General features: G+C 37.5%; 2 protein-coding genes across 2 annotated transcripts; one reads left to right on the forward strand and one right to left on the reverse strand.

The window, feature by feature from the left end:
* Positions 1 to 1,560: 1,560 nt before the first annotated feature.
* LOC135475444 (UBX domain-containing protein 10-like) lies at positions 1,561 to 7,738 on the reverse strand. The gene is made up of 4 exons (XM_064755347.1): positions 7,641 to 7,738; positions 6,386 to 6,515; positions 4,190 to 4,392; positions 1,561 to 3,866 (listed from the first exon to the last, which is right to left on the reverse strand). The coding sequence occupies exons 2-4, from the start codon at positions 6,454 to 6,456 to the stop codon at positions 3,151 to 3,153; spliced, it is 990 nt and encodes a 329-aa protein (XP_064611417.1). The 5' UTR covers positions 6,457 to 6,515; positions 7,641 to 7,738; the 3' UTR covers positions 1,561 to 3,150.
* Positions 7,739 to 8,027: 289 nt separating this feature from the next.
* Positions 8,028 to 17,847, forward strand: LOC135475745 (elongator complex protein 5-like). The gene is made up of 8 exons (XM_064755680.1): positions 8,028 to 8,082; positions 9,823 to 9,883; positions 10,244 to 10,306; positions 12,271 to 12,506; positions 13,094 to 13,272; positions 14,163 to 14,255; positions 14,784 to 14,887; positions 15,423 to 17,847. Exons 1-8 carry the CDS (start codon positions 8,028 to 8,030, stop codon positions 15,538 to 15,540), a joined length of 909 nt encoding a protein of 302 aa, XP_064611750.1. The 3' UTR covers positions 15,541 to 17,847.
* Positions 17,848 to 24,269: the final 6,422 nt, after the last annotated feature.

Consider the following 24,269-nt stretch of genomic DNA (forward strand, 5'->3'; position numbering starts at 1 on the left):
ACAATAGCTAATGCTTCTGACACAGACATAGAGTTTTGTACAGGAGAAAAACTCATTTATATACTGGCAGAATACACAGCTAATGCTTGTATATATACACTTTGGCTTTTGTAGATCAAATCCCTATCATATTCTTGCCCACTTTCTAGCTAATGCTTGTAACACAGGTAGGCTTTTTTGGAAGAGCAAATCCATATAGTATGCTTGAAGTATTGCATGTGGTCATAGACATTTGGAGAAGAGGAAATCCCTGTCATCAGCTATTAAATGCTCGCAACACTTTTGGGATTTAGCAGAGCAGGAATCCCTGTTATGTTCACATAATCATCAGCTAATTGGTGCAGCTCAGATGTAGACTTTTGCAGAAAAGAGAAATCCTCTGTTATGCTTGGAGAATTGGAATTTGTGACTCAGACTGAAGCTTTTGTCAGAAGTGGCTCAGAGGAAATGCATTTTCTGCCATTTTTGATGGTTATAAATGTTTCTAGATAATCGGATTGATGTATATAGCAAAGTTTTGTGGAAATACACATTGGCAAAATGACATGTACATGTGTATCTGTCTTTCAAAAAACAAATAAATAAATAAATTTAAGGTTCAGCAATGTTTTTGATGGTATGTATTTTTTGAAGTCTTTGACTGGCTTAAAGTCTTCGCCCTTGCTCAATGAGATCACATGCTCAATGAGACGCACAAGGTGTGGGTTCAATAACGGCTGTGGAGAGGGAATTTTGTGATTCTCCTGCTCACACTGATTTAAGGGCCTTGGTGACAATAAACTGTGATTGGTGATTGTTTGTCCTACTTATAGGGCATGGGAAAGTGAGTAACTTGCCAAATGTGGGTGGCTTACCCCAGGCTCTCGAGTCTCGCCCACCTATAAAACTGACAACCAGCATCAGTGAAAAATTTTGGAGTGTGGCTATGAACATCAGTCAATCAATCAATCAATGTTATTCAGTAAACCATATAAAACCAAACATAATGTGATACTCGGACTATTTCAAACTATTCTTACTTGAAGCTGTAATTTATTCTCTTGAATGACAGGTAAGAACTTGAAGTTTTAATGTTGCAATATTATTTTGGTCATAATTATAAAACAAAGAGGTGTCTCATTGTGTGCCTGTCACAAATGCTGACCTATTGATAGTGCTGCCTCACTGGAACACCTGGCCAAAGACACCAAACATAATGCTCCATTCAGTCACAGTATACTGACACCTTACAGACCAGTGTTCGGTTTTTCCCCAGTATTAGTGAGTGTTAAGACTGTCAAGTATCAAGAATGGCATTTTTCCAGGGATAATGGCTATCTTATTCAGGCCGAGTCAGTGTAAACCAGAATGATTAGGTGACGAGGGCAGAACCCCGAGTTGACAAGATTGCAACCAGTATATCATTATGACCCACAGCATAGAAACATTTTGTGAAAAAGATTTGTTTGTGGCTCCACCTGGCTCAAACCAGACTTCTGAGAAGTTGGATATTCTTCAGGACCGCATAATGCACAAAAATATATGTGATGTAATGTAAGACAAACATCATGAAAACAAGCATGAAAGTAGACAGGTTTACTTAGAAATAATGTTATGGATTTCCATGTGTACATGTACTTGCTGCAAGCAGATAAAGCCATCTATGAAAGCCTCACTAGCTATTTAAAGCATCAGTGATACAGTCAGTGTAGGTATACTGATGTTTGAATGTTACTGAGTCTATATTTACAAATACATATTTATTTACAAATATATACTGTGTGGCTAGTATCTACAATTTTCTCATTTTTCTCATAATTAAAATCAACACTCAGTGGAAAATCAAACACGTTGACAAATATTAAATGCCCTCTAAGATTTGCTCAACATTCAGGAAACCATCCATATCATGAGTTATTCTAACACATACATGTAAGTGCAGCCAAGTATCACATAGTGGACATCTGCATCACAACATCACTGTGGACATCTGAATCATATGCTGCTTTGGACATCTGTATCACACCAATGTGGACATTTATTTCACATGATGTGTATCACGCATGGTAGTGGACATCTTCATCACATGCTGTTGTGGACATCCCTATCACATGATGTAGTGGATATCTAAACACCATTGTGGACATTGGTTTCACAAGCTGTTGTGGACACCTGTATCACATGTGGTTGTGAATATCTGTATCACATCATGCTGTTGTGGACATCTGTATCACACACTGCACCACATGCTTTTATAGACATTTGTGTCAAATACTACTGTGGAAATCTGTATCACATACGACTGTGGACATCTGTATTGCACACCAATGTGGACATTCGTTTCACATGTTGTTGTGAACATTTGTATCATATGCTGTTGTGAACATCTGTATCACATCATGCTGTTGTGGACATCTGTATCACATTGTTGCAGGCCTCTGGCACAGTTGTGGATATCTGCATCACATGGTTGTGGACATCTGCATCACATATGGTTGTGGACATCTGCATCACATATGGTTGTGGATATCTCATCACATATGGTTGTGGACATCTGTATCACACCTGTGCACGTTTTACCGCATGCTGTTGTGGATATCTATATCACATGCTGTTGCAGATGTCTGTATCACACACAACTGGTCATCTGCATCTGTTATTGTGGACATCTGTATCACACACAGTTGTGGACATCTGTATCACACACAGTTGTGGACATCTGTATCGCACACAATTGTGGACATGTATCACACAATCGTGGACATTTTACCACATTCTGTTGCAGCCATCTGTATCACATGTGGTTGTGGACACCTGAGTTTCTTGTAACTGTAATATAATCATCTGGGACCACTTCTTCAAAATTAAGTTGTACGTAAAATGGCACTGTATTGGCCAAGGATTATCGTGCACAACAAAAGTTAACGGCATAACAACTGACACACCTGTGGCAAGGACCAAGTACCACACTACCACTACACACCTGAATATGTGCAGGGGAAAATTGCCAGCTGTGTCAAAAAACAGAAATATTACCTCTTGTAGTTTCCTCTTCCAGTTTATATTGTTACATCTCCCAGTCATCAGCCAGTGTTCATCTGCACATACTTCTAAATGCAGATGCCTCTGACCTCATTTGTACCAGCAGTACACCACTACCACAAGATAGGACTAGTCATCTTTGTCTATATACAGTAATGTACGATCCTCCAGCTGACAGTCCACTAAAGTCTGCGACAAGTCATTGAATATTCGCTTTGGGGAATTCTGAATCAAACTGAATCCATTAAAGTTTAGTCCACTCTCAGTTTCTACAAACTGTAGCACTGACTGCAGGGAAGATGCGACTGGAAAACACTGCTGGAACCTCCGTCCATCTGGAAGCTTTAGAGCAATCGTTAGTTTTTCCGGTCTGTCATCTGACCTCCCTGGTGACAGTATATCCAGCGTAAGATTCTCAGCAGTGACATTCCCATTCTCCTCTTTTTCTGTCCTGTTGGGAGACATAACCCGGTTTACATGCGAAGACTTTTCACCAAGAGTTGTCTTCTGTCTTGTCTGAATGGTTGAGGTTGTCTCCCTTCTTCCCTGAGTCACTAAGGTCTGCCTAGTAAAATCTGTTGATTTATTGTAGCCTGCTGAATAACATGCCTCAGATGAGTCCTCGCCTGAAGGCACACAAATGTCCACACTGAGTTTGCGGAATGAGTTACTAAGATCTGTTGTGTCCCCAATGTCCGTTTCAAACTGATGAACAGTCCGGTAGCCAATAGGGGGCAAAGGGTTGTATTTTGACAAGGAAGATGATGGTCGTGATACAGACACTGAAGATGCTCTGGAATATACATCTCTGGAAGGGTTGTCAGTAGAACTTCCTTGGGATAAACCTAAAGAATAAACACATTGATATAATCACTTAATTCATTCGGTCTTGTCTGGGAAGTTACCGTAATGACCCAGGAGTCTCTCACCAATGCGGTCGCTGTGAGTTCAAGTCCAGCTCATGCTGGCTTCCTCTCCGGCCATAAGTGGGAAGGTCTGCCAGCAACCTGTAGATGGTTGTGGGTTTCCACCCACCATAATGCTGGCTGCCGTCGTATAAGTGAAATATTCTGGAGTACAGCATAAAACACCAATCAAATAAATAAATCATGGGGAAGCTTTTTAGATGAACTGTGAAAAGCCGTGGGCACATTTTGAAAGCACTTACGAGATTCATACAAGTTGTAGCTAGTTTTCTCTCGGCTTGGAGGTCGAAACTGGGAAGCTCTGCGACTGGTTGATCGTGCTGAAGGAGGACGATGGGGAGGAGCTGGCTGGTAACCATGGTGATGACCTGGTTGTACCATCTTTAACAACTCGTTCGTTTTTGTAGACTGTGGCTGAGAACAGGGCACAGTACGTTGAAATTTTCTGAAAAAAGAAAGAAACTTATGATGATTCTGTATGAATAACAAGCACTCTTTACCCTAACAATTTTAGCCATGTAGGTATTTTTAATGTTAATGTTAATCAACAGATGCAGACAGTTAACTGCCACGATATTAATGAATCTGAATGCTGCCTATCTACAAAACATTTCTATTACTGCTACGCTTACGATGTCTTTGACAGTAACAAACTTGTGTGGCCATTTAACTGTGCAGCCTAGCATTGGTTGAGTACCACTTCTTCCACCAATCTGATGTGTATATATGTGTGTCACATATGGGAAAGTTTGTCAGTAACGATAACTTATTTTACACACTGGCTTTATTGCATCCCGTGGGTCATTCATCCAACGTATCCATCGGTTTGCTTGCAGATCACAATAGGTGTTAAAGTGATGCATACTGGGTGTTCAAGTGATGCGTACCAAGTGTTAAAGTGACGTACTAATTTTGCAGATTCCATGTAAAAATTGGCTGTCTCACTCATCAGGATTTGAAATCGAATCTTTATGTCCGTAGTCTGGCTCTCTACCATCTCAGCTTTTGGGTATTCCTCGACTCCTATCGCTAGTATAAGCACTAGAAAACTGGTCCTGTTACACCGTTCTATGGAAGCCGGGTAAGGCCATCATCATACCATGATACTGTATTTTCTGGGTGCTGAGACTTTTCAACAACAACAACAACAACACCTCAAGTGGCATAACGCCCTCTGTCCCAACTATTTAAAACAAATAAAGATAAACATGTTTGCATATCTGCATAGCGGATTAAATTTTATGAGCTACTATATTTGTTCTTTCGAGCAAATGTGTTACTTGCAGTAAGCAAAATATATCTGTTAAAGCTTCAAAATGAGTTGTTGCGTGCATCTCCACAAAGTTATTTATTTAAAGCTGTACACAGCATTGCTGAGGATTGGTTTTTGGTCTGTGGTATTTGATCAGAGAAAGCCAGTGATCAGAAATATCATTTTCCTTGAGTCTCGATAGATCAAGCTCTGCTGATAAAAAGTGTTTGAGGGCTATATAAACATAGAAATTTGCAGCATTCTTTCAGGCTAACGAAAGGAAACTTAGTGGGTACCTTTAAACTCTGTTTACCTTTGTTTGAAAAACTTAGTAAATTGGTTAATGCGAACAACTAACTTTGGGCTATGATAATATGAAGTAAATGTATGTGGTAAACCTATGTAGTTTGCCACCACGCCATATGTAATTCATAACATATTAAGAGCTTCATGTAAGACCACATCAATATCGCTACTATATCAGCAAAATACATAGTCTCATAAGCCTATATATGTGCGTCACATACATGTTAATTATCATGAATTTTAATATTTAGAAAAATTTGTCCCACTTTAGTTGCTAAAACATCGATTTCATGAAATAAATGACTCTTGCCAAACAATGAAACAACTGTGTAAGTCAGTTACTGTGTTTGGTTGAGGTGACAAAGCTAGACGATCAACCAGTTTTGGCTGTCTTTTGTCACCTTGGTCGCTTTGCGACCTCTGTGACAAAAGACGGCCTTGACTAGGTGATCATCCAGCTTGAATGCCTCAATCTCAGGCAGTAACTGTAATGTACATGTAAGACCACATAGGAGAGCAGCTTTAACTACTTCTTGCAACAAAGACCCCATGCACAGCATAGTCAGCTGAACTAAACCACCAGGAGTAAAATACTTAGTATTAGCCATTTTGGTCCACAACAGATAATCTGAAAATCATTATTTCCCTTCGAAGCAACTGAAATCAGCTAATCAGCTGAAAATTCTCATCCCTGAATACAGGAATCTTGAAAATGCCTTGTCCGAGAATGAAACTGAGCCAAACATCTTTAATGGCCTACAAGTATGAATTAAATGGTAAATATACCACTCACTGACTAAAACAAAGTAGACGAGTCCTTTATCACCACTTTGTCATATGCTGCGAGAATGGTACATGAACATGCCCGTTCTAAACCAACCTTATCTGTGCTGCATCGGGGATCTCTGGCTGGGTGGGGTGGCCTCTGCTTCTCCGTCTTTGAAAGGACATGGGAATTCTGAACACTTGATCTCATTAATTTGTTTGCTGCATCTTCAGTTATAAAATACCTGTAAAACAAATTAAGATAATTTCATTCACAAATAAATGTATAACAGGATGACTGAAAGGTAAATGTTCAGTGTACAGGGGAGAGACATTGCTCTCATCCAAAAACTGGTATTGACAACTTAATGACTATTATAATAAGAAAACATGTTTAATACAATGACTGACTGATTTAATAGAATTGTGGTTTAAATGTTCTCTCTGAGATAAACAGTAACATGGAAGTAAATAAACCACTCAAGACCGTTAACACTTGATCACTTGTTTCATGTCACCTACCTGCGAGTCATTTTACACCCTTTCCTTACCCTTGCATTGAGACACATGGTGACATCACAAAATCTTTAAAACTGAACAGTGACACCCGTGATCGGTCAAACCATGTCCCACAATTATAATATTGTATTGGTGTAAACTCATTGGTTGTGTTAGATACAGTCAGGATATTAGCCTCAGGTGGCTATTTCAGCTCATCTCTTTGATTTGTACTGGGCTGGCAGAGTACCGGTATCTCAGGCACAGGAGCAGTCAATGGTAAAACATACACCGTTTCAAATCGACTTGATAATAAGCGAAAACTAGTGTGACAGTCATTGCTGAAGCTGGACTGGTGTGTGACCTAGTGGAATATACCTAGAATGTTGAGAGTGCAGGCGACCTGCGAGGTAAGAGCCAAAGTTGACACCTGCTTTGGGCTATACACATCGTGTAGAATGGACTTCTTGGGCATGGTGTGAAACAGTGTGATGCTTGCCATACACTGCCGCTGCGGCTATGATACTCCGCCAGCCCCAGAAATGGAGAAGAGTTGAAATAGCCATTTGGGACTATGAGGGCATACGACCTTGTAGTGAATTTTATTTAAATATGTATATATATTTTTTTTAAATCTACCTGACCCGACTTGATCTCCGTATTCTTATGCATTTAGTGCGTAATTTGGTAAGAATAAAAACGTCCTCGCTTCATCAGCGGAGGTGCGAGCCGAAGGTTAAAATATAAACGAATCGATCCTTTCTCAGTTCTGTTTACATTGGCAACAAGTCCTCATCCTGTAATGTAATGTATGTCACGCTATGCAAAGCATTTAACAATTCACGCTTTACACTTACGAAGTACACAATTACCTGCAACTTTATGTATCTTGGTGTTACAACAATAAAACAAGGGGAAAGGTAAAAATTGCTTTTGACAGACGCATCATTGGTTTCCACGCGGCCATGTTGACAAATACAAGTCTGCTTTTCATTGGAGAAAAACAAGTTGACCCTGGTTTGTTTTTTAATTCCTTTTTCAGTTTTATCGTTTGATATCTACTAAATCATCAGTGTTCTGTCGAAATATTACTCTGGACATTAGTTATTGTTTTCTTCAGTGCGGAATGCACAAAGATGTCGGCGCCCATAGACAACAATGTGGTTTCGTTTCAAGTTGATCTTGTGATCGTAGAGAAATAGCATGATTTATTTGAGATACCTCATTTGACATGTTACATTCATCTATTTATATTTGCCATGTTAGGTGATCTTGTCAGTGGACGAGAGAGATCCTCTGTTGTTTGCATCGAAGGTAAAAACACGCGATAAACGCATGGTGTTGTTGTTGCTCGTTCCCCCCTGTTAAATAAATTTTAACCAGAGGAAAGTATCTGATTGTCTCCCTTCCAGAGACCAATTACACGTTCTTGAATATATCGTTAAACATCATTTAAATAAATAAATGAATAAATAAATCATTTTAGGGATCCGGACTTGTAGAGTTTAGCCTTAGTCTCACCGAAGTTTAAACACTTCCTGGAATTATGCAAGTGTGATTTTTTCGTTATCTTCAAAAATAGTCTCATGCTATCTCTGATCGTGGTGACATGTCGAGAATAAGTGGTCAACGACACTCGTGTGACCCTTTGCGCATTGTAACGCTCATTGAATATGGTGTGTATATCTGTGTGTGACATGAGAAGTTTATTGTCAGTACCGGTAACGTGTCAAAGTTTGGTGTTTATCAGGCTCCTAGCTAGCGTTACTTGGAGTGGCGCAGTGCTACACCCCAATTCCCAGTGCCACACTGCCCCCAAACAATTCTCCTGATTACCATGCCCCTTTTTATTACTGCAGGAACTCCAGTTCCCTCCCCCCTGTATAAATTTACCACCACCGTAAAAGTGAAAAAAAAAAATCATGAATATAGCCGTTAACCAACCATGAAATAAATTAAAGCTGTTAATTAAAAAGATTTTCAGCGTTCCAATATGAACTTTTCTTCCAGTAGTGCTAATCTCATTTTTGGTTGAATCATTTTTGTCTCGATGCCTAGGGATATCGAATGGTATTACACCAATGTCTTACTGGAGTATTTGATTAGGAGATATGGTGACTTCTAGTTTTGATAAAAATCATTTAAAAACATGCTGAAAAAGTTACTAATGTCACTGCATCCGTGCGATTTGAACTCTTTCTGAAAGGTCATGGAGAAAACACCCGCACTTTTGATCTCGACACACATGCGGGTGACAGCATAACGGAGGAATGCAAGGGGAAACAGCACGACACTTGAACACAAAGATGATGATTCAGTATTTGTTTCACATCTGAAAAGTATCCCCCCTTTCCCCTTAATCCACAGATTGATTTATCACACACACTAACACAGCATAAAACACCAGCCAAATAAATCATTCAATATTAAACATATTGGAAGAAACGCTGAATGCCAGTATGCATTGACATCCCACAATACTCCCACGAAACATATCAACTTGTCATTAAAATTCAGGTAATAAATTTACATGTTAACAGAACTGAAATGGTTTGAATGGAAAGAAAGTTATCCTAAATTATAAAGCATATTTTATAACCTTTAATATCCCCTGTATTTTATGCATAGTGTCAATGATCAGAAATTTCCAGCTTACTGGAAACCCGGTTGCAACTTACTGCTTAGTGCCTCCTAATTCGAGCTAAACATCCCCACTCAACCTACCCCCCCCCCCCCCCCCCCCCACCCTCCTTCTCCACAATCCCTTATTAAGTGAAATTTTTGTCAAAGCTATCACCACTGACGTCACCACTACAGGCTACTTAATACCCAGACTGACTGATGGGGCCTTAAAAAACTGTTTGAAGCCATTTTTTCAGAACCAGAATAAAGCTAAGAAGCTATCTTTTTTAAGTACTTTTATATGTTTAGACACACCCTAAACTGCATATTAAGAAATAAAAAGAAATGTGTCCTTTAACTTTGTACTGCTCAGATTTATTGATGTTTAAATGTATCAAATTTGTGTTTTCATTCAGCATTTATCTCTTTCAGATACTGTTGAACTGTCTGGTTTACAGTTATTGTGCTCTTTTGTTAAAAGTTTATTAAAGAGGTAATTACTGTCATAAACTAATTAATGACATAAAGTAATATTTGCTTAATAACCCCATGTATAGTGATCATAAATGTCGTGTGTTATTGGCATTCATAGAGGGCTTTATCAGGGGAAATAACTATAATATGATCCCTCTTTAATTCCTAGAGACCGAATTTCTATTTATTTGATCAGGGTCTAAGATTTCTTGTTATATTTTTTTAAATAAAAACTTTTTTTAATTATGTAAATATATTTTCAATGACAACATACTTTATTTACAGTGATTTCATGATTTGTAAATAATCCCTAGGAAAGCTTAATTTGAAGATTGACCTTTTGTATTTTATGTTTTACCTTGATTGAATTCTCTTTCAGACTAGACAAGGTTCATATTTTGTGTTTTGAGCCTCCTTCACAACTCCTCAACCCATGTGAAAGGTCAGCAAATGTCTTTTTTTTGTGATTTGATATGAAATTTGTGTGTTAGGTACGTTATAGATCTAATTGCAGCTTTAAGTTAGCATGTTTTTTCAGATATCTCTCTATAAACAGTGGGTTATTCTGGGCATACCAGTTTCCTCCACCACTCACAAACCTGTTATAAAGATATCACACAAAAACTCCCCGCATCCTTATTCATAGATTAATCTGTATAAGTGTGGCATTAAGCAGTGATCATGATCAACTCTTGCAGATTCATTTCCCAAATATGTTCAATGAATTTACTTCATCTAAGCATATTTTACACCAGAGAAATGTGGCTGTATAAATGGTTTACCCAGAAACATTCAGATTGTTGTAGACACACACAAGGAAACATTGTTGCATACACAAGAAGATGCCTGCAAGTGAACTTGGTTGTATACACATGGAAATGCTGTTGTATAAGCAAGGAAATCTTTTGTAGGAAATATGTTCAAGGAAAACTTTGGAATGGATCTGCTAAGAAACATTGCTATGTATGCAAAGAATGGATGTGCTAAGAAACATTGCTGTGTGTGCAAGGAATGGATGTGCTACAAAACATTGCTGTGTATGCAAGGAAATGGATGTGCTACGAAACATTGTTGTGTATTCAAGGAATGGATGTGGTACAAAACATTGCTGTGTATGCAAGGAATGGATGTGCTACGAAACATTGCTGTGTATGCATGGAATGGATGTGCTACGAAACATTGCTGTGTATGCAAGGAGTGGATGTGCTAGAAAACATTGCTGTGTATGCAAGGAGTGGATGTGCTAGAAAACATTGCTGTGTATGCAAGGAATGGATGTGCTACAAAACATTGCTGTGTATGCAAGGAGTGGATGTGCTACAAAACATTGCTGTGTATGCAAGGAGTGGATGCGCTACGAAACATTGCTGTGTATGCAAGGAATGGATGTGCTACAAAACATTGCTGTGTATGCAAGGAGTGGATGTGCTACAAAACATTACTGTGTATGCAAGGAATGGATGTGCTACAAAACATTACTGTATATGCAATGGAATGGATGTGCTACGAAACATTGCTGTGTATGCAAAGAATGGATGTGCTAGAAAACATTGCTGTGTATGCAAGGAATGGATGTGCTACAAAACATTGCTGTGTATGCAAGGAATGGATGTGCTATGAAACATTGCTGTGTATGCAAAGAATGGATGTGCTACGAAACATTGCTGTGTATGCAAGGAGTGGATGTGCTAGAAAACATTGCTGTGTATGCAAGGAATGGATGTGCTACAAAACATTACTGTGTATGCAAGGGAATGGATGTGCTACAAAACATTGCTGTGTATGCAAGAAATGGATGTGCTATGAAACATTGCTGTGTATGCAAGGAATGTATGTGCTACAAAACATTACTGTGTATGCAAGGAGTGGATGTGCTACAAAACATTGCTGTGTATGCAAGGAATGGATGTGCTAGAAAACATTGCTATGTATGCAATGGAATGGATGTGCTAGAAAACATTGCTGTGTATGCAATGAAATGGATGTGCTACGAAACATTGCTGTGTATGCAAAGAATGGATGTGCTACGAAATGTCGTTGTGTGTGTAAGGAAACCTTGTATATGCAAAAAAACATTTTAAATGCAGAAAATGTATGTGTGAGGACACATTTTTGTATGTGGAAGGAACATATCCACAAGGAAACGTGTATGTGAGGAAACATTGCTTTTCTCACATACACAATGCTTTCCTCTGGGCTAAGGTTTTTCTTGTCATAAAACAGCAATCATGAAAACTTATGAAGAAATTCATATGAATTTTGCAAAGAGAAATGTGTGTGAAAACTGTCAATCAGATGGTTTACTACTCTGTGATAACTCTCAATGAATTGTCCTACAAGTGTACCTGCAAACCCTGTGTTTTTCAAACGCTGAATGTTTGTTTGATGTTATCTCAATTATTCCAGGCTGCTCATACACGATGGATTTTCAGATACATTTGGATGGCTGGGAACGCCATCATGTCTGAATGTGAACTCTGACATCGAGAAATATTTGTCAGACCAAAGTCAAAGGTCTGGTCAAGCCTCAGCCAATCAGAGATCAGCTGTTGTCATAGATACACTCACCCCACTGATCACCCAACATGGTGCTGTGAAAAGCTGTCAGATTGTACAAAACCTTTGTAAAGCTAAACTTAAGGGTAAGTGCTGAGTGGGATTTTGTGATTTATGAGACTTGTTTAAAGCATTAGAGCAGCATATTGACCAAAATTAACATTCTGTTATCCTGCAACTTTTTCACATTTTTGCAAAGTGATTATTGAAACATATTCTGAAGGCATTCTTCTTTGCAGTCTGTCAGAATTATACTTTTCGTAAAGCCCTGAAACTTCCCAATCCAACCAAGGGTAGTTTTGTCTCCAAAATTAAATTACGGATGTGCATAAATTGCATGGAAAGTTGCTCTTTCGCAAAAACATTGAGAAATTAGGCTATGTGTCTTAAAGCCTGCTGTTTCATAACCAGACATTTAATAAGCACATGTAAGACAGGAAGCATAGTGATTTGTGGCCAGTGTAGGATTTCAATTGACTTGTATGTGTGGAAAAATTAATTTCATTTCATAGCCAGCTTTGTTTTTTCAAGGTGGAAATCATTTTTCTTACTCCTGATTTGTAATTGAGTTGAACATTTTGGAATATGTGTTACAGATGTACTGAAATCTGCAAATCTTCTCAAATGATGTTGTCATAATGACTAATGACGACGGATGTTGTTGTTTTTGAAGGAGGAAATATTGCCCAGGTTGTGTTCCTTCTGCATGGCGATCTCCATAGTGACCACAGCCTCACTTTGATTCATCATGTGACCTCCTCAGTTTTGAAGATCTGCCCATCCAAGTCACCAAACCATGCAGCAATATGTAATATACTTCACAAGAAACCATCTGGAAAAGTCATTAAACTTGTAAGTGTAAAGGTCAGAAGAAATTAAAAAATGAAAATTCAGGTGCAGTTGTAATTATAAGTGTACTGATGTTCAGAAGAAATTGACTGGAAAAGTTAAATTACAAATTACAAAAAATGCCACCATACCATTGTGATCACAAGAGGTTATCTTCAAAAAGGTTTTAGGGGGCCTCCGTGGCTCAGTCGGTTAAAGCGCTAGCGCAGCGTAATGACCCAGGAGTCTCTCACCAATGCGGTCGCTGTGAGTTCAAGTCCAGCTCATGCTGGCTTCCTCTCCGGCCGTACGTGAGAAGGTCTGCCAGCAACCTGCGGATGGTCGTGGGTTTCCCCCGGGCTCTGCCCGGTTTCCACCCACCATAATGCTGGCCGCCGTCGTATAAGTGAAATATTCTTGAGTACGGCGTAAAACACCAATCAAAAAAAAAAAAAAAATCAAAAAGGTTTTATGAACTTGAAGTTGCAACATGTTGTCTTCACGCAAGAAAGCCTGTGCGTATGGAACGGATGTGCATAATGGTATCATTGTTTAGACAGCAAACCAGTGAATTTCTGCAAAACAGTAATAGTCTTTTTTGTACATGTATACTGGAGTGCTAAATATCATTACATTGTTTTTTGTTTGTGCCAGATTATTAGTTTTCAGTTTTTGAGACCGATGCAATGTCGGTAAATAATTAATTTTCAGGGAAAAAGTACAATTGTAAAAACGTACATGTTTGTATTTGAGAAGAGAATGCTTCATTTTTGGCATCGGGAAAATAGTCTACACAGATTGGAATGTTGTCAGAGCAGCTAACCACATAGATTTTTTTGCTTATCATTGTGAAATTTGATACATTTATATTAATATACATGTGTTTATAAAGATTTTATCTATTTCCTGGATAGTCTGAACACTTTGATGTAAATTCCTCCTTGGATGTACAGAATGTGGAGGAGTGGAAGCCTTCCAATGCCATGGCAACGGATGTTTCTGAAAGTGTAAGGACCAATCAGAATAAATGTTGTCTGTATATGCTGGACTATGTCTGCCCATATCTTATATGTCCCTGTCACACATCTTTTATTGGTTTTCTCCCCCATTGCACAACTACATGTGTGATAAATAACTGATGGATTAACAGAAATTCTGATGAATTTCCATAAAAGTGCTTTCCTTTTGGATGTTTTTTTTTTACTGAATGCAAACAATAAGTTTGAGATTTCCAATTACTTCCTAGATTTCCTACTAATAAATGTTTTAGTTTTGAGTGACTTTAAATCTCTCATGGATTTAAAGGATACATGATTTCTTTATTTCGATGCACAAAATTTGCTCACAATGCAGACAGTAAATTTGAGATTTCCAATTGTTTCCTAAATTTCACTCAAATAAATTTGTTAGGTTTGAGCGCCTGTAAATGTCTCATGGGTTAAAATCATTCAGGATAACGTTGTTTTGATGCACATAGTTTGTGCTTAATAATTTTAAACAAAATTAAAACAATTTGTGTATGTCTTCACCCATAGCAACTGGATCCCACAGCCAACCTGACCTTCAACCTTTCTCTGACAGATGAGGAAAAACAGGCCCGCAGCAAATTGGTGCTACCTTACACAAAGGCTATGGACAGGTGATGCTTGCCCATAAGTACACAATAATAAATCCACATAAATTTGAATGAAATGAAATGAAATAACGATTTGGATTGAACAGCACCATGAAAAGCACGTTGCTTTTGCAGTAGCATTCATGTCCACCGGTACACAAATTATAAAACTAGTTTCTCTTGTAACCCAACTGAATTTTTGTAAAAGTTCTATTTTTTGCAGTTTGAACCTCTTTGAAAATTAAATACTGTAATTGTTCAACCTTTTGACATGCTGGCAAGGTGTTTATTCAAGCATATTCTGAGGGCATTATTCTGTGTTGACTTATAAAATTATACAAATTCAACAAATGTTGTTGTGTCTCAAAAAACAAATTAAAAGTGTGCATAAATTTGCTTGTTGTTGCTTGAGGAATTAGGGTTTGTAATCTTACCAAGGTTTGAAAACAAACATTTTCACCTTATGCACACACGTTTTCAGATGTTCAGGTCAACACACCTTCAAAGATAATTACATGTGGACAAATGAAAGTGTTATGCTTGTCTTATTTTGTCTTAGGCCTGTTATTGGGACAGACAACACTTCTGGAGGAGGGGAAGGAGGAAAGATCTTTTATCAGCCTGATGAGGCAGATGATTTTGATGAGGAAGATCCAGATGATGACCTTGACATTTGACCTGTGTGAATTTTGACCTGATGTCTTGACGCTGACCTAGAAGAATAAATGATGTGTTTTTTTTTCATTCAAAGTCAAGACTTCAGCATTGGTCATGTGTCTTAAGATGAAGAGTTTGATGAGTGCAACTTCTGAAGCAGGAAATCCCAGTCTAGCTGTAAACAATTAAGCCTCAAAAGCCCTTGTACCCAGAGAAATTTGTTTCGCCCATAACTGAGGAGTCCCTGATAAGATGGAGTTCACTGAATCAAAGGAACATTTCACAAACAATTCAACCTACTAGTATACATCAACATAACAATGTACATCAACTAAATGTAACATTCTTCCAGAAAAGTTGAGGACCTTGTCATTTTATCAGGTAAGATTTTACCTGTTCATACATTTTGCATGAGACTAATCAATAAAAGTGCTTATTTAAACAATTTGCTTTACAAATGTTCATCTTTGTTTAGTGTTTGAATCTTGTTTTTGTATGCAAGTTTATTAAAATGTAAAGATATTGGATGACCAATTCAAACCATACTCAGTCTTTTTGTATAAATGGCTTTAGAGTTTTAGACCTATAAGTGAAAGGAATGTTCCTCTAACTGAACACACGTTCGTGAAACTGACAAGAAACTGTATGGATGAACTGTAAATGGTTATGTGAAATCATGAGAGGAGCAATGTTTATATCATATTATCAGTCAATAAAGCAAATATTTGGATCCTGGAAGGGCCTCCATGGCTCAGTTGGTTAGCGCGGTCAGTACAGGCACTGTGAGCTCAAGTCCAGCTCATGCTGGTTTCCTCTCCCAAAGTACGTGGGAAGGTCTGCCAGCAGTCTGCAGATGGTAGTGGGTTTCCACCCACCATAATGCTGGCTGCCATTGCATAAATGTAATATTCTTGAGTATGGCGTAAAATACCAATCAAATAAATAAGTAAATAAATTGGGTCCTTGAAAATTTGTTAGAAAAGTGGGCCTCTAACATTCCCTGGAAAAACATGTTCATAAGTGTGTGCTGCTTGAATCAAGTTTATAGAGGATATACACATTGTTGCCTTTGGCACATAATTGTTGTTATGAAAAGGAATTTATGGCAGTAGTACTTTTCCTATTTGATTATCATCCAATGTTATTGCCAATGTTTTTTGTTTTTTTTTTTAACTGGAGTTGGATAAAGGCTAGCAACAGCTGAATAGAACAAGGGGAATAATTCTTAATCCTTAGATCGTGATCGGACCTGAAGAGGAGTTATCTCCCTTAGAGTTGTTACATATCACAGGGCTCCCATTTGAAAAGAATTGAAGCGAATTTTTAATCAATAATTGACGAAATGGGTTTCCACCCCAGGTAAAGAAGCTATATCCTGATAAATACACATGCATGTAATTATTTTGTTTTTACTGACAATATTCCACAAAAAACAATTTCCTCCAGTATGCATTATTTGAACTTTTTTCAGGCAAGGCATTGCCATTAGCAAGGTATGAAGTCTAGTTATCAAATGCAAACTATTATTTGTGTGTGCTAACGGACATCTTTGAGACTATTTTTAGTTACTTTTGTTACTAGAGAGTCATTGTTTAAGTTAAAAGTGGTACGTAATAATTGTTCTCAAATGAAGTCTGCAGTGGGAAATTTATGTCCTCTGAATGGGACGACTAAAACCCCTTCATCTCAACTATCAAAAACATGTATTCACCAATTTGAGTAAATAATTAATGTTTAAATGTACATAAGAGGAGAATAATATAGAATATTGCTAGGTGATCTCAGAACTATATACAGCCCAGAGATTGTCATTATCTTGAGGAGAAAAGTTCTTTCATTCCTTGAGAACTTCAGATGATGTGTGACAATTTTCTCAAGCTTTGGTTATAACCTCTCCATGTATAAACATGTTTTCTGAAGTCGTAAGTTTTTTAAATATGAAAATTTCATTATTTGTAGGTGTGTCAATTAATGTGAAAAAATGTCAGATACATGTGTTTGTACACCCTCATTTAAAAAGATTATTTCTATGCACTCACCAATGCATAGTTCAAATCCAGCTCATCTTGGCTTCCTTTCTGGCCGTACATGGGAAGGTCTGTCAGCAACCTGCGGATGGTCATGGATTTCCCCAGTTTCCTTCCACCGTAATGATGGCTGTCGTTGTATAAGTGAAATATTCTTGAGTATAGTGTAAACACCAATCAAATGAATAAATAAATATTAATCTACACATACAGTAAATGACTTGAAGTTTTGTCCATGATGAAGTTGCACCTATTGCCTGAGGTCTTGATCTTAGCAAAGAGTTTTGAGGCTTGAATGTTAGGAAGGTAGAAAGATATCCTACTCTAAGAACATATGTTTAAGAACCAGAGTTTATACTTACTGACACTTATTGATCTGAAAGAAATGTATTTTTTGGGGAGAGTGTTTAGGCCATTTACAGTAGTTAAATAAAGAAAGATAAACAAAAGGAAAACAATGGGATGGTAAAGATGGTGATAGACTTGTATTTAATGCTGAAAATTGATGAATTGTGTGGGATGAGATAAGTTGGCCATTACTTCTAGGAGATCCATGTAAAATCTGCAATAATGCTGATGCACTAAAGCTACTTACATAGTTTTATCTGAAAATCTAATGGAATGAAATTATGCGTAAACGGGATTTTACTTACTTTTGACGGGGAATATGATTCCTGCCATCTAAAACAAAGATAATCTGCTTGCATTCGCTTAAAAAAGGTCACATTCAAGCTCATAGCTTTATTACAATAAAATACACATTGTTTCATATCTCTTAAGAAATAAATATGGAATCACCAGAATTTTGTGAACTGTCACATGGATCAAAGCCTTCAGTATGCACTTTTCGAGTTACATCAACGACAACGCTGACATCTGAGTGAAAATGACGTCATCACTTTACAGCACAGTAAGGCTACTTGCCTGTCTGTTATTACACATGGTAATGATTGTGTTTACATCAAATTACCAGCAGAACATTATTATTTTTGCAATATTGGGAACCGAAACCCACCGAAGAACAGAATTCAGAGGATCATTCTGATTTTTTGTGATTTAGTTTTCTATAGTGTGTATACCATCCCATGTTAAAATTACCAGATTAGCCCTACCGTGCCATAAAGTGATGATGTCATGTCACAATGGGTCATCACTCTGTTGTTGTAATGTCATATCTCCAAAACTGTGTATTGGAGGAAGTGATTTGTGGTACAAGGATGGGACCAGATTCTTGGTAAAGAATGACGAGAATAAAGCTCTGATTAAGGTTCTATTTCCTACAGTGGCGCTCGCTGGCTGAGTTAACTAAAGCCCTGCTCTCTATCGATCTAATCAAACCATTACCAATGATGGCATGTCTCAGGGTTGGTAATTTGTACTTGGAAACGGGCTGTCCTGTTTTCTAGGCTGTGTTTTCTCACCCACAACCTGCTCTGATATTTCATAAAAAATTTAGTGGCATTTTTGCAAATGAGATGATCATTTTTCTAGAATCTGACTGATTCATCCACCTTTTACACCCACTTAAGAGGGTTTTTTTTTTTTGAAGTTCGATTAATTTCTTAATCAGAAAACCTTCAAAAGTGTAATTATGTATTATTTATGGGTTTCTGAAAGTCCTTTATTTCATACCAAACTTTAGGTGAAATGCAGTAAGTAAAATAGACAGCAGATCATGACCAAAATTTTGAGACAAATGTCTCTCATTCACTAGGGCACAAAAGGTGCGAGTTCAATCCTGTCGTTGGACAAGGAATTCGTGGATTTGTTGCTCTGATCTCACTCTCTATGAGACCTTGTTGACATTAACAGTCTAATATTCATTGAAGACCACTCTTACATACAAGGTTTGCTTTAATAATGAGGATGTGATCTTCAGTACAATGGTAAATTAACGCTTGAAATGCTGAGGTTTGCATGACAGCTTTTAGTTGGCGTATGACTATTTTTGTATTCATTGTATTAAATGATGTATTATCTGTGTTATTGTATATTAAGGAGCAATAAGAAGTTTATAGCTTCCTTTGATCACTGTAGTATCAGTATGGACAAAAAAGGTCACCATAGAGCTTAAAAAGGTCACCAAAGAGCTCACAAAGGTCACCATAGAGCTCAAACACATTTACATGTAACTCTTGACTTAATGTTTTAAGAAAAAAAATTTAAAAAAGAAAGGTGTTATGTGTATATGCTGTATTACGTGTGCTCACAGACATATTTTTGATTACTGCATTTCACCTAAAGGTTGGCTTGTGAACTTTCAGTAGCACATAACAACCTTAAATGATACTTTTGATACCAACACTTAAGTTTTTTCTGATGAGAAATGAAAATAGTTCACACAAAAAATCTTCAGAAGATAAATAAGGTCAATGAATTAATCAGAATGGAACAAAATGCGTCACTTTAAAGTACTAAACATTAGGTGAAATACAGGAATTCTGTTGGTGAAGCTCACTTACATAAGAAGTTTTACTTACTTTTTCTTTTCTCGTGGTACTGTCAAGTTTTTGTTTTTTTGTTTTTTTTTCATCTGTGCTGAAACTTATGCCCGGGAAAGGGAAACTGATCAAGATATGCTGATAGTTAAAGTGAAGCATTATCAAAATATAAGTCTTAGTTCCAGTGTGCTGAAATGCATGGAGAAGATTCCCTGAAAGGCCTTGCTATCTTTGTGGTGTGAAATCCAGTCTGCGTTTACAGTGTTCAAATTCAGCATGTTTTGTCGGCAGTGTCCAACAATCTCAGGGCTCTGTCAAATGTGACTGCTTATTTTGACTGTCTGACTGACAGGGGTAGCTAACATCGACAGCGTTTTAACATTTTAAATGTCTTAATTCTGCACCCAGAATTCACCCAGATACATATCGGTGGTTATTCGAAGAAGAGTTTTCAGATCGCGGAAGGGTGATAAAGTTTTGTGTAAACATTACACATCGATGCGGCCTGATCATGTGATGTTATTTTCACCGCATTTCTCGTCCGATGTGGCAATATTGTGAAGATTGAAATCTGAGAGATGACATTTGATTTCAAAACCTTCCCCGGTCTATGTCTAGATTGCCCCTTTCAAATCCTGCACACATCTGTCACGGATTTGCTTCCCTTTGTTGTATATTATTAGTTTACTTTGTGTGAGGGGGGGAAAAAAAATGCTGTTAGAGCTAGGAACTGGTTGTGAGTGTATATCTATAGATAGTCGGGTGACAAAACATGATAGTGTCGTGAAAAGCTGGTAATGCGAGACCGCATGGAATGGGTGTAGTTAGAAGTCATCGAGGACTGAATCTGTCATCTAACATTTATTTCCTCGCAGTGATTGTGCATTTTGATGATATAACCACAGTGAAGAAGGGACTGAGGAAATACAACCACGCCTATAGAAAATGTGGAAGGAGAATCTTGCTCTAGTTTTGTTTGACTCAGCGAGCAGTTGCCACGCACATGCCGTGTCTCACGTAGTTATAAAACAATGTGGTTGATCTAGTCTTAGGACTGGAGACCAACACCAGCATGTACATATAGTTAGCATCAGACACATGGAAAACTCTACATGTTGTCTGCTCACTGCCACTGGCTTCGTACAGGTACTTAACAAGACACAAGTTTCTCTAATCCTAAAATCCAATTGTGTAAGGACATTTATCATAAACAGAATATTTGTGTGTATTTCTGCCAGGTCAGAGTTATTAATTTTCCTTATAATGTTTCTTTTTGGGTAATGTTATCATGTCTGCTCTGGATTTGACTCTTTTCTTCCACAAAACAAATTCTACTGTGAAAAATAAAAGTTGTGGGAAATGACCTAAAAATCACACACACCTCAGATATGCATTTTTATACACAAAGAAATGTAACAAAATATTTCTTTTGGTGCTGAAACTTTTTTTTTCGGTATCTTTCCAGTAGGATGTCAATCATATCATCCTACCTTCCAAACAAACCTCTGAAGACCTTTTCTGAGGTAAATAAAATTCTCAGAAACAGGCAAAATGTGCTACTTGGTCCTGGGGGATATTTTAGGTCAGATTTACTGAACATATATGTACATGTAAGGGTGATCACAATTTGTAAGATGGAGGTCATAATCCTGTTTATTCTTTTAATTTAGCACCAGTGACATGTCTCTGACTTCAGATTTGACCTTCATCACTAATTCATATCTGTCCAGGGCAAACTTTGAGGTTTGATCAGGGCTGAGCTGTTTCTCCTAGTCTAGGATCCAAGGCCTGGTCAAGCTGTCCTATTGACATTTAATTATTGACCTCCCAGGTCTTGATTGACTTCATCGGTTTAATTATGTATTAAATTCCATGGCATTGCTATGAGGGCCGTGATTTGCCGTATTTATCCATGTGATTTAAGAACGTGCCTCAGGTTAAATCTTGCTAACTTTTGTTTTGATAACATTTTAAAAGTTTGATGATAGGGGTAATGATAGGGATATATCTATCTGACCTATCAGTATCAGCTTTTGAGAATAGTAAAGATCAAAATTTATTCTTAATTGCGATTTGTATGACTTTGTTAATTAACAGACGTCTAGAGAACTAAGGATGCCTCCTACTAATGGATGTGAATTTCAGACAGTTTCAACTCCTCCAATACTGTATGATGTACATCTAATTGAACGTTTACGTTAGTTAGATTATGATTTTAATAAATTTGCTTGGTTTAAAATTGACAGTAATTTGGTATATGAAATTAGTCTCAAAGTTCTTGTTGAAAACATGTTTTAGTAAAGATGACCTGAATATTTTTATGAAAATTTTTTTTTTTTTGCATTGCTGCTATTTATAACGCACAGTAGGCAAGAATCTTGGTGGAGAAATCGGTGGCAGCCAACTCACAAGTATCGTAATGTCACCTCCCAGCACTTGCTCATTTACTACAACTTTACAGTAAGGGAGAAAAAACTCTTTGCTTAATGTGCTGATTTTCTTATAAAATGGTACCCTTGATTATTTTGCATTTAAATAAGGGGAAATAAGTGTTTGTAAATGTCAAATAATATGAAAATGCATATTTAAGGAAATCCAAAGATTAAAACATTTTAATTTTGTAGGTGGATAAAATTTTAGCTGCTGTCAACATGTGCCTGTATGGAAAAAAAATTAATGAAAAGACTCTTTCATACTATTTTTATAAATAAGATTTCATGGTTATAACATGTTAGTGTCATTTTACTGATTCTCAGGTTTTCATTCCTTTCTTTGAATTCTAGAAAGCCTATTCATTAACTTTATATTAGCATGAATGTTGAAAGAATAATGTACTGTATAGAAACAAAGATTTTGAGTTTTGTTCTTTTTGTACCTGTGCATCTTTTTTTGCTACTGCTGTTTTTTTCTTGTGGTCATCCTGTGGTCAGAGTATCAGGTGGTGTCAGAACAAACAGCAACAAAAGTTTGCTTTACCTGGACATGTTACCTGTAAATGGGAGGGTCCCACAGGTTTGCAAAATCTCCATGTGTGGCTTGAATAACAGGGCTTAAGGTTTGGATCTGCTACCAAATCTCAGATATTATACACAGTTCTTAATTCTTAGTTAGTGGTAATTTATGAAATGATTTACCAAACATTATCTTGTGTAAAGGTAGAATTGGCAAGACAACTTCCGACAGGAAACACACCCCTTTCGTGAGCCAGATTGAGGCCCAGACAAGGGAGAGTATTGACCAGTACGTGGATGACATGCCGCAGATTATCTGCAGGTTAAACATAGTGTTGACGGAGCACTCAGCCTCACCCATCCCGTTGCTTTAACTGTTAAATAGATTTCCGCTTTTGTCAAACAGGTGAAAATACAAACTTCAGGTGTGCTGGCAGGAGCCACAGGTATCGTAAGATTCTGTTAAAGTGGAGGTGAATGATTTGATGAAGATGATACATCTCATTTTACATAAAGAAGAGGACCATTATGGCAGCCTTGTGATTTTTGTTTTTCAAGTAGGAGCTAGAGGCTTGTATTCAAGATAAGGTCAGGCTATTGTTCAGAGTTGTGATAGAGGTATTTGTGACTTCTCTGCATGCTGCTTAGCAGGACGTCACATGTGATGTCCGTTTACTGTGGTTGGGCAGAGTGTCATATTTGATGTCATGGCATCAGTGTAGTCTTACTGGGCAGAGTATCATTTCTGGTGTATGTGTACTATATACCATGCATGGTGTCGTGCCTGATACTGTGACGGGACAGGGTGTCATGTCTGATGTATCTACTGTGAAACAACAGGGTATCATATCTGGTGTCAGTATACTATGACTGTTTGTGTTTGTAATAGTTATTAGAGACCATTGCGTAGTTTTTGTGTTGACCAGGTTCAGTTAAACTTCAAAATGCATCCCATCATATCATGTGTTACAAAAATTCGAATTTTGGATCGTAATTTACATTGGACGCTGTCTTATAAATGTAAGTGTTTGAAAACAAAACAAATAAACAAAGGGTTGTGTTTTCTACAATGTAGGTTTGTAGACGTCCTTAAAGTTGGACCTCTTCAGCCGTATATGGGAAGGTCTGGCAGCAATCTGCAAGTGGTTGTGGGTTTCCCTCGCACTCTACCCGGTTTCTTCCAATTTCGTACAACACCAATCAAATAAATAATCAATTAAATTCTGATTTAAAAATGCATTTTTATGTTCAAAATAAATTTATTCCTTTATATGGTGTGATTTTTAAGGTTGCCTATGTATAAGTGGGAATGTGGTGAAGTGGCCTCTTT

This window comes from Liolophura sinensis, chromosome 9, assembly GCF_032854445.1.
Source record: "Liolophura sinensis isolate JHLJ2023 chromosome 9, CUHK_Ljap_v2, whole genome shotgun sequence".
Lineage (NCBI taxonomy): Eukaryota > Metazoa > Mollusca > Polyplacophora > Chitonida > Chitonidae > Liolophura > Liolophura sinensis.

Bases quoted from the DNA above. Each gene is read 5' to 3' on its own strand.
- LOC135475444 (XM_064755347.1), bottom strand. From the start codon at position 6,456: ATGTCCTTTCAAAGACGGAGAAGCAGAGGCCACCCCACCCAGCCAGAG. The intron at 4,393-6,385 runs GTTGGTTTAGAA...TTCTTTTTTCAG, and splicing joins CCCGATGCAGCACAGATAAG to AAAATTTCAACGTACTGTGC. The intron at 3,867-4,189 runs GTAAGTGCTTTC...TTTATTCTTTAG, and splicing joins CTACAACTTGTATGAATCTC to GTTTATCCCAAGGAAGTTCT.
- LOC135475745 (XM_064755680.1), top strand. From the start codon at position 8,028: ATGTTAGGTGATCTTGTCAGTGGACGAGAGAGATCCTCTGTTGTTTGC. The intron at 10,307-12,270 runs GTCAGCAAATGT...CAATTATTCCAG, and splicing joins CTCCTCAACCCATGTGAAAG to GCTGCTCATACACGATGGAT. The intron at 12,507-13,093 runs GTAAGTGCTGAG...TTGTTTTTGAAG, and splicing joins TTGTAAAGCTAAACTTAAGG to GAGGAAATATTGCCCAGGTT.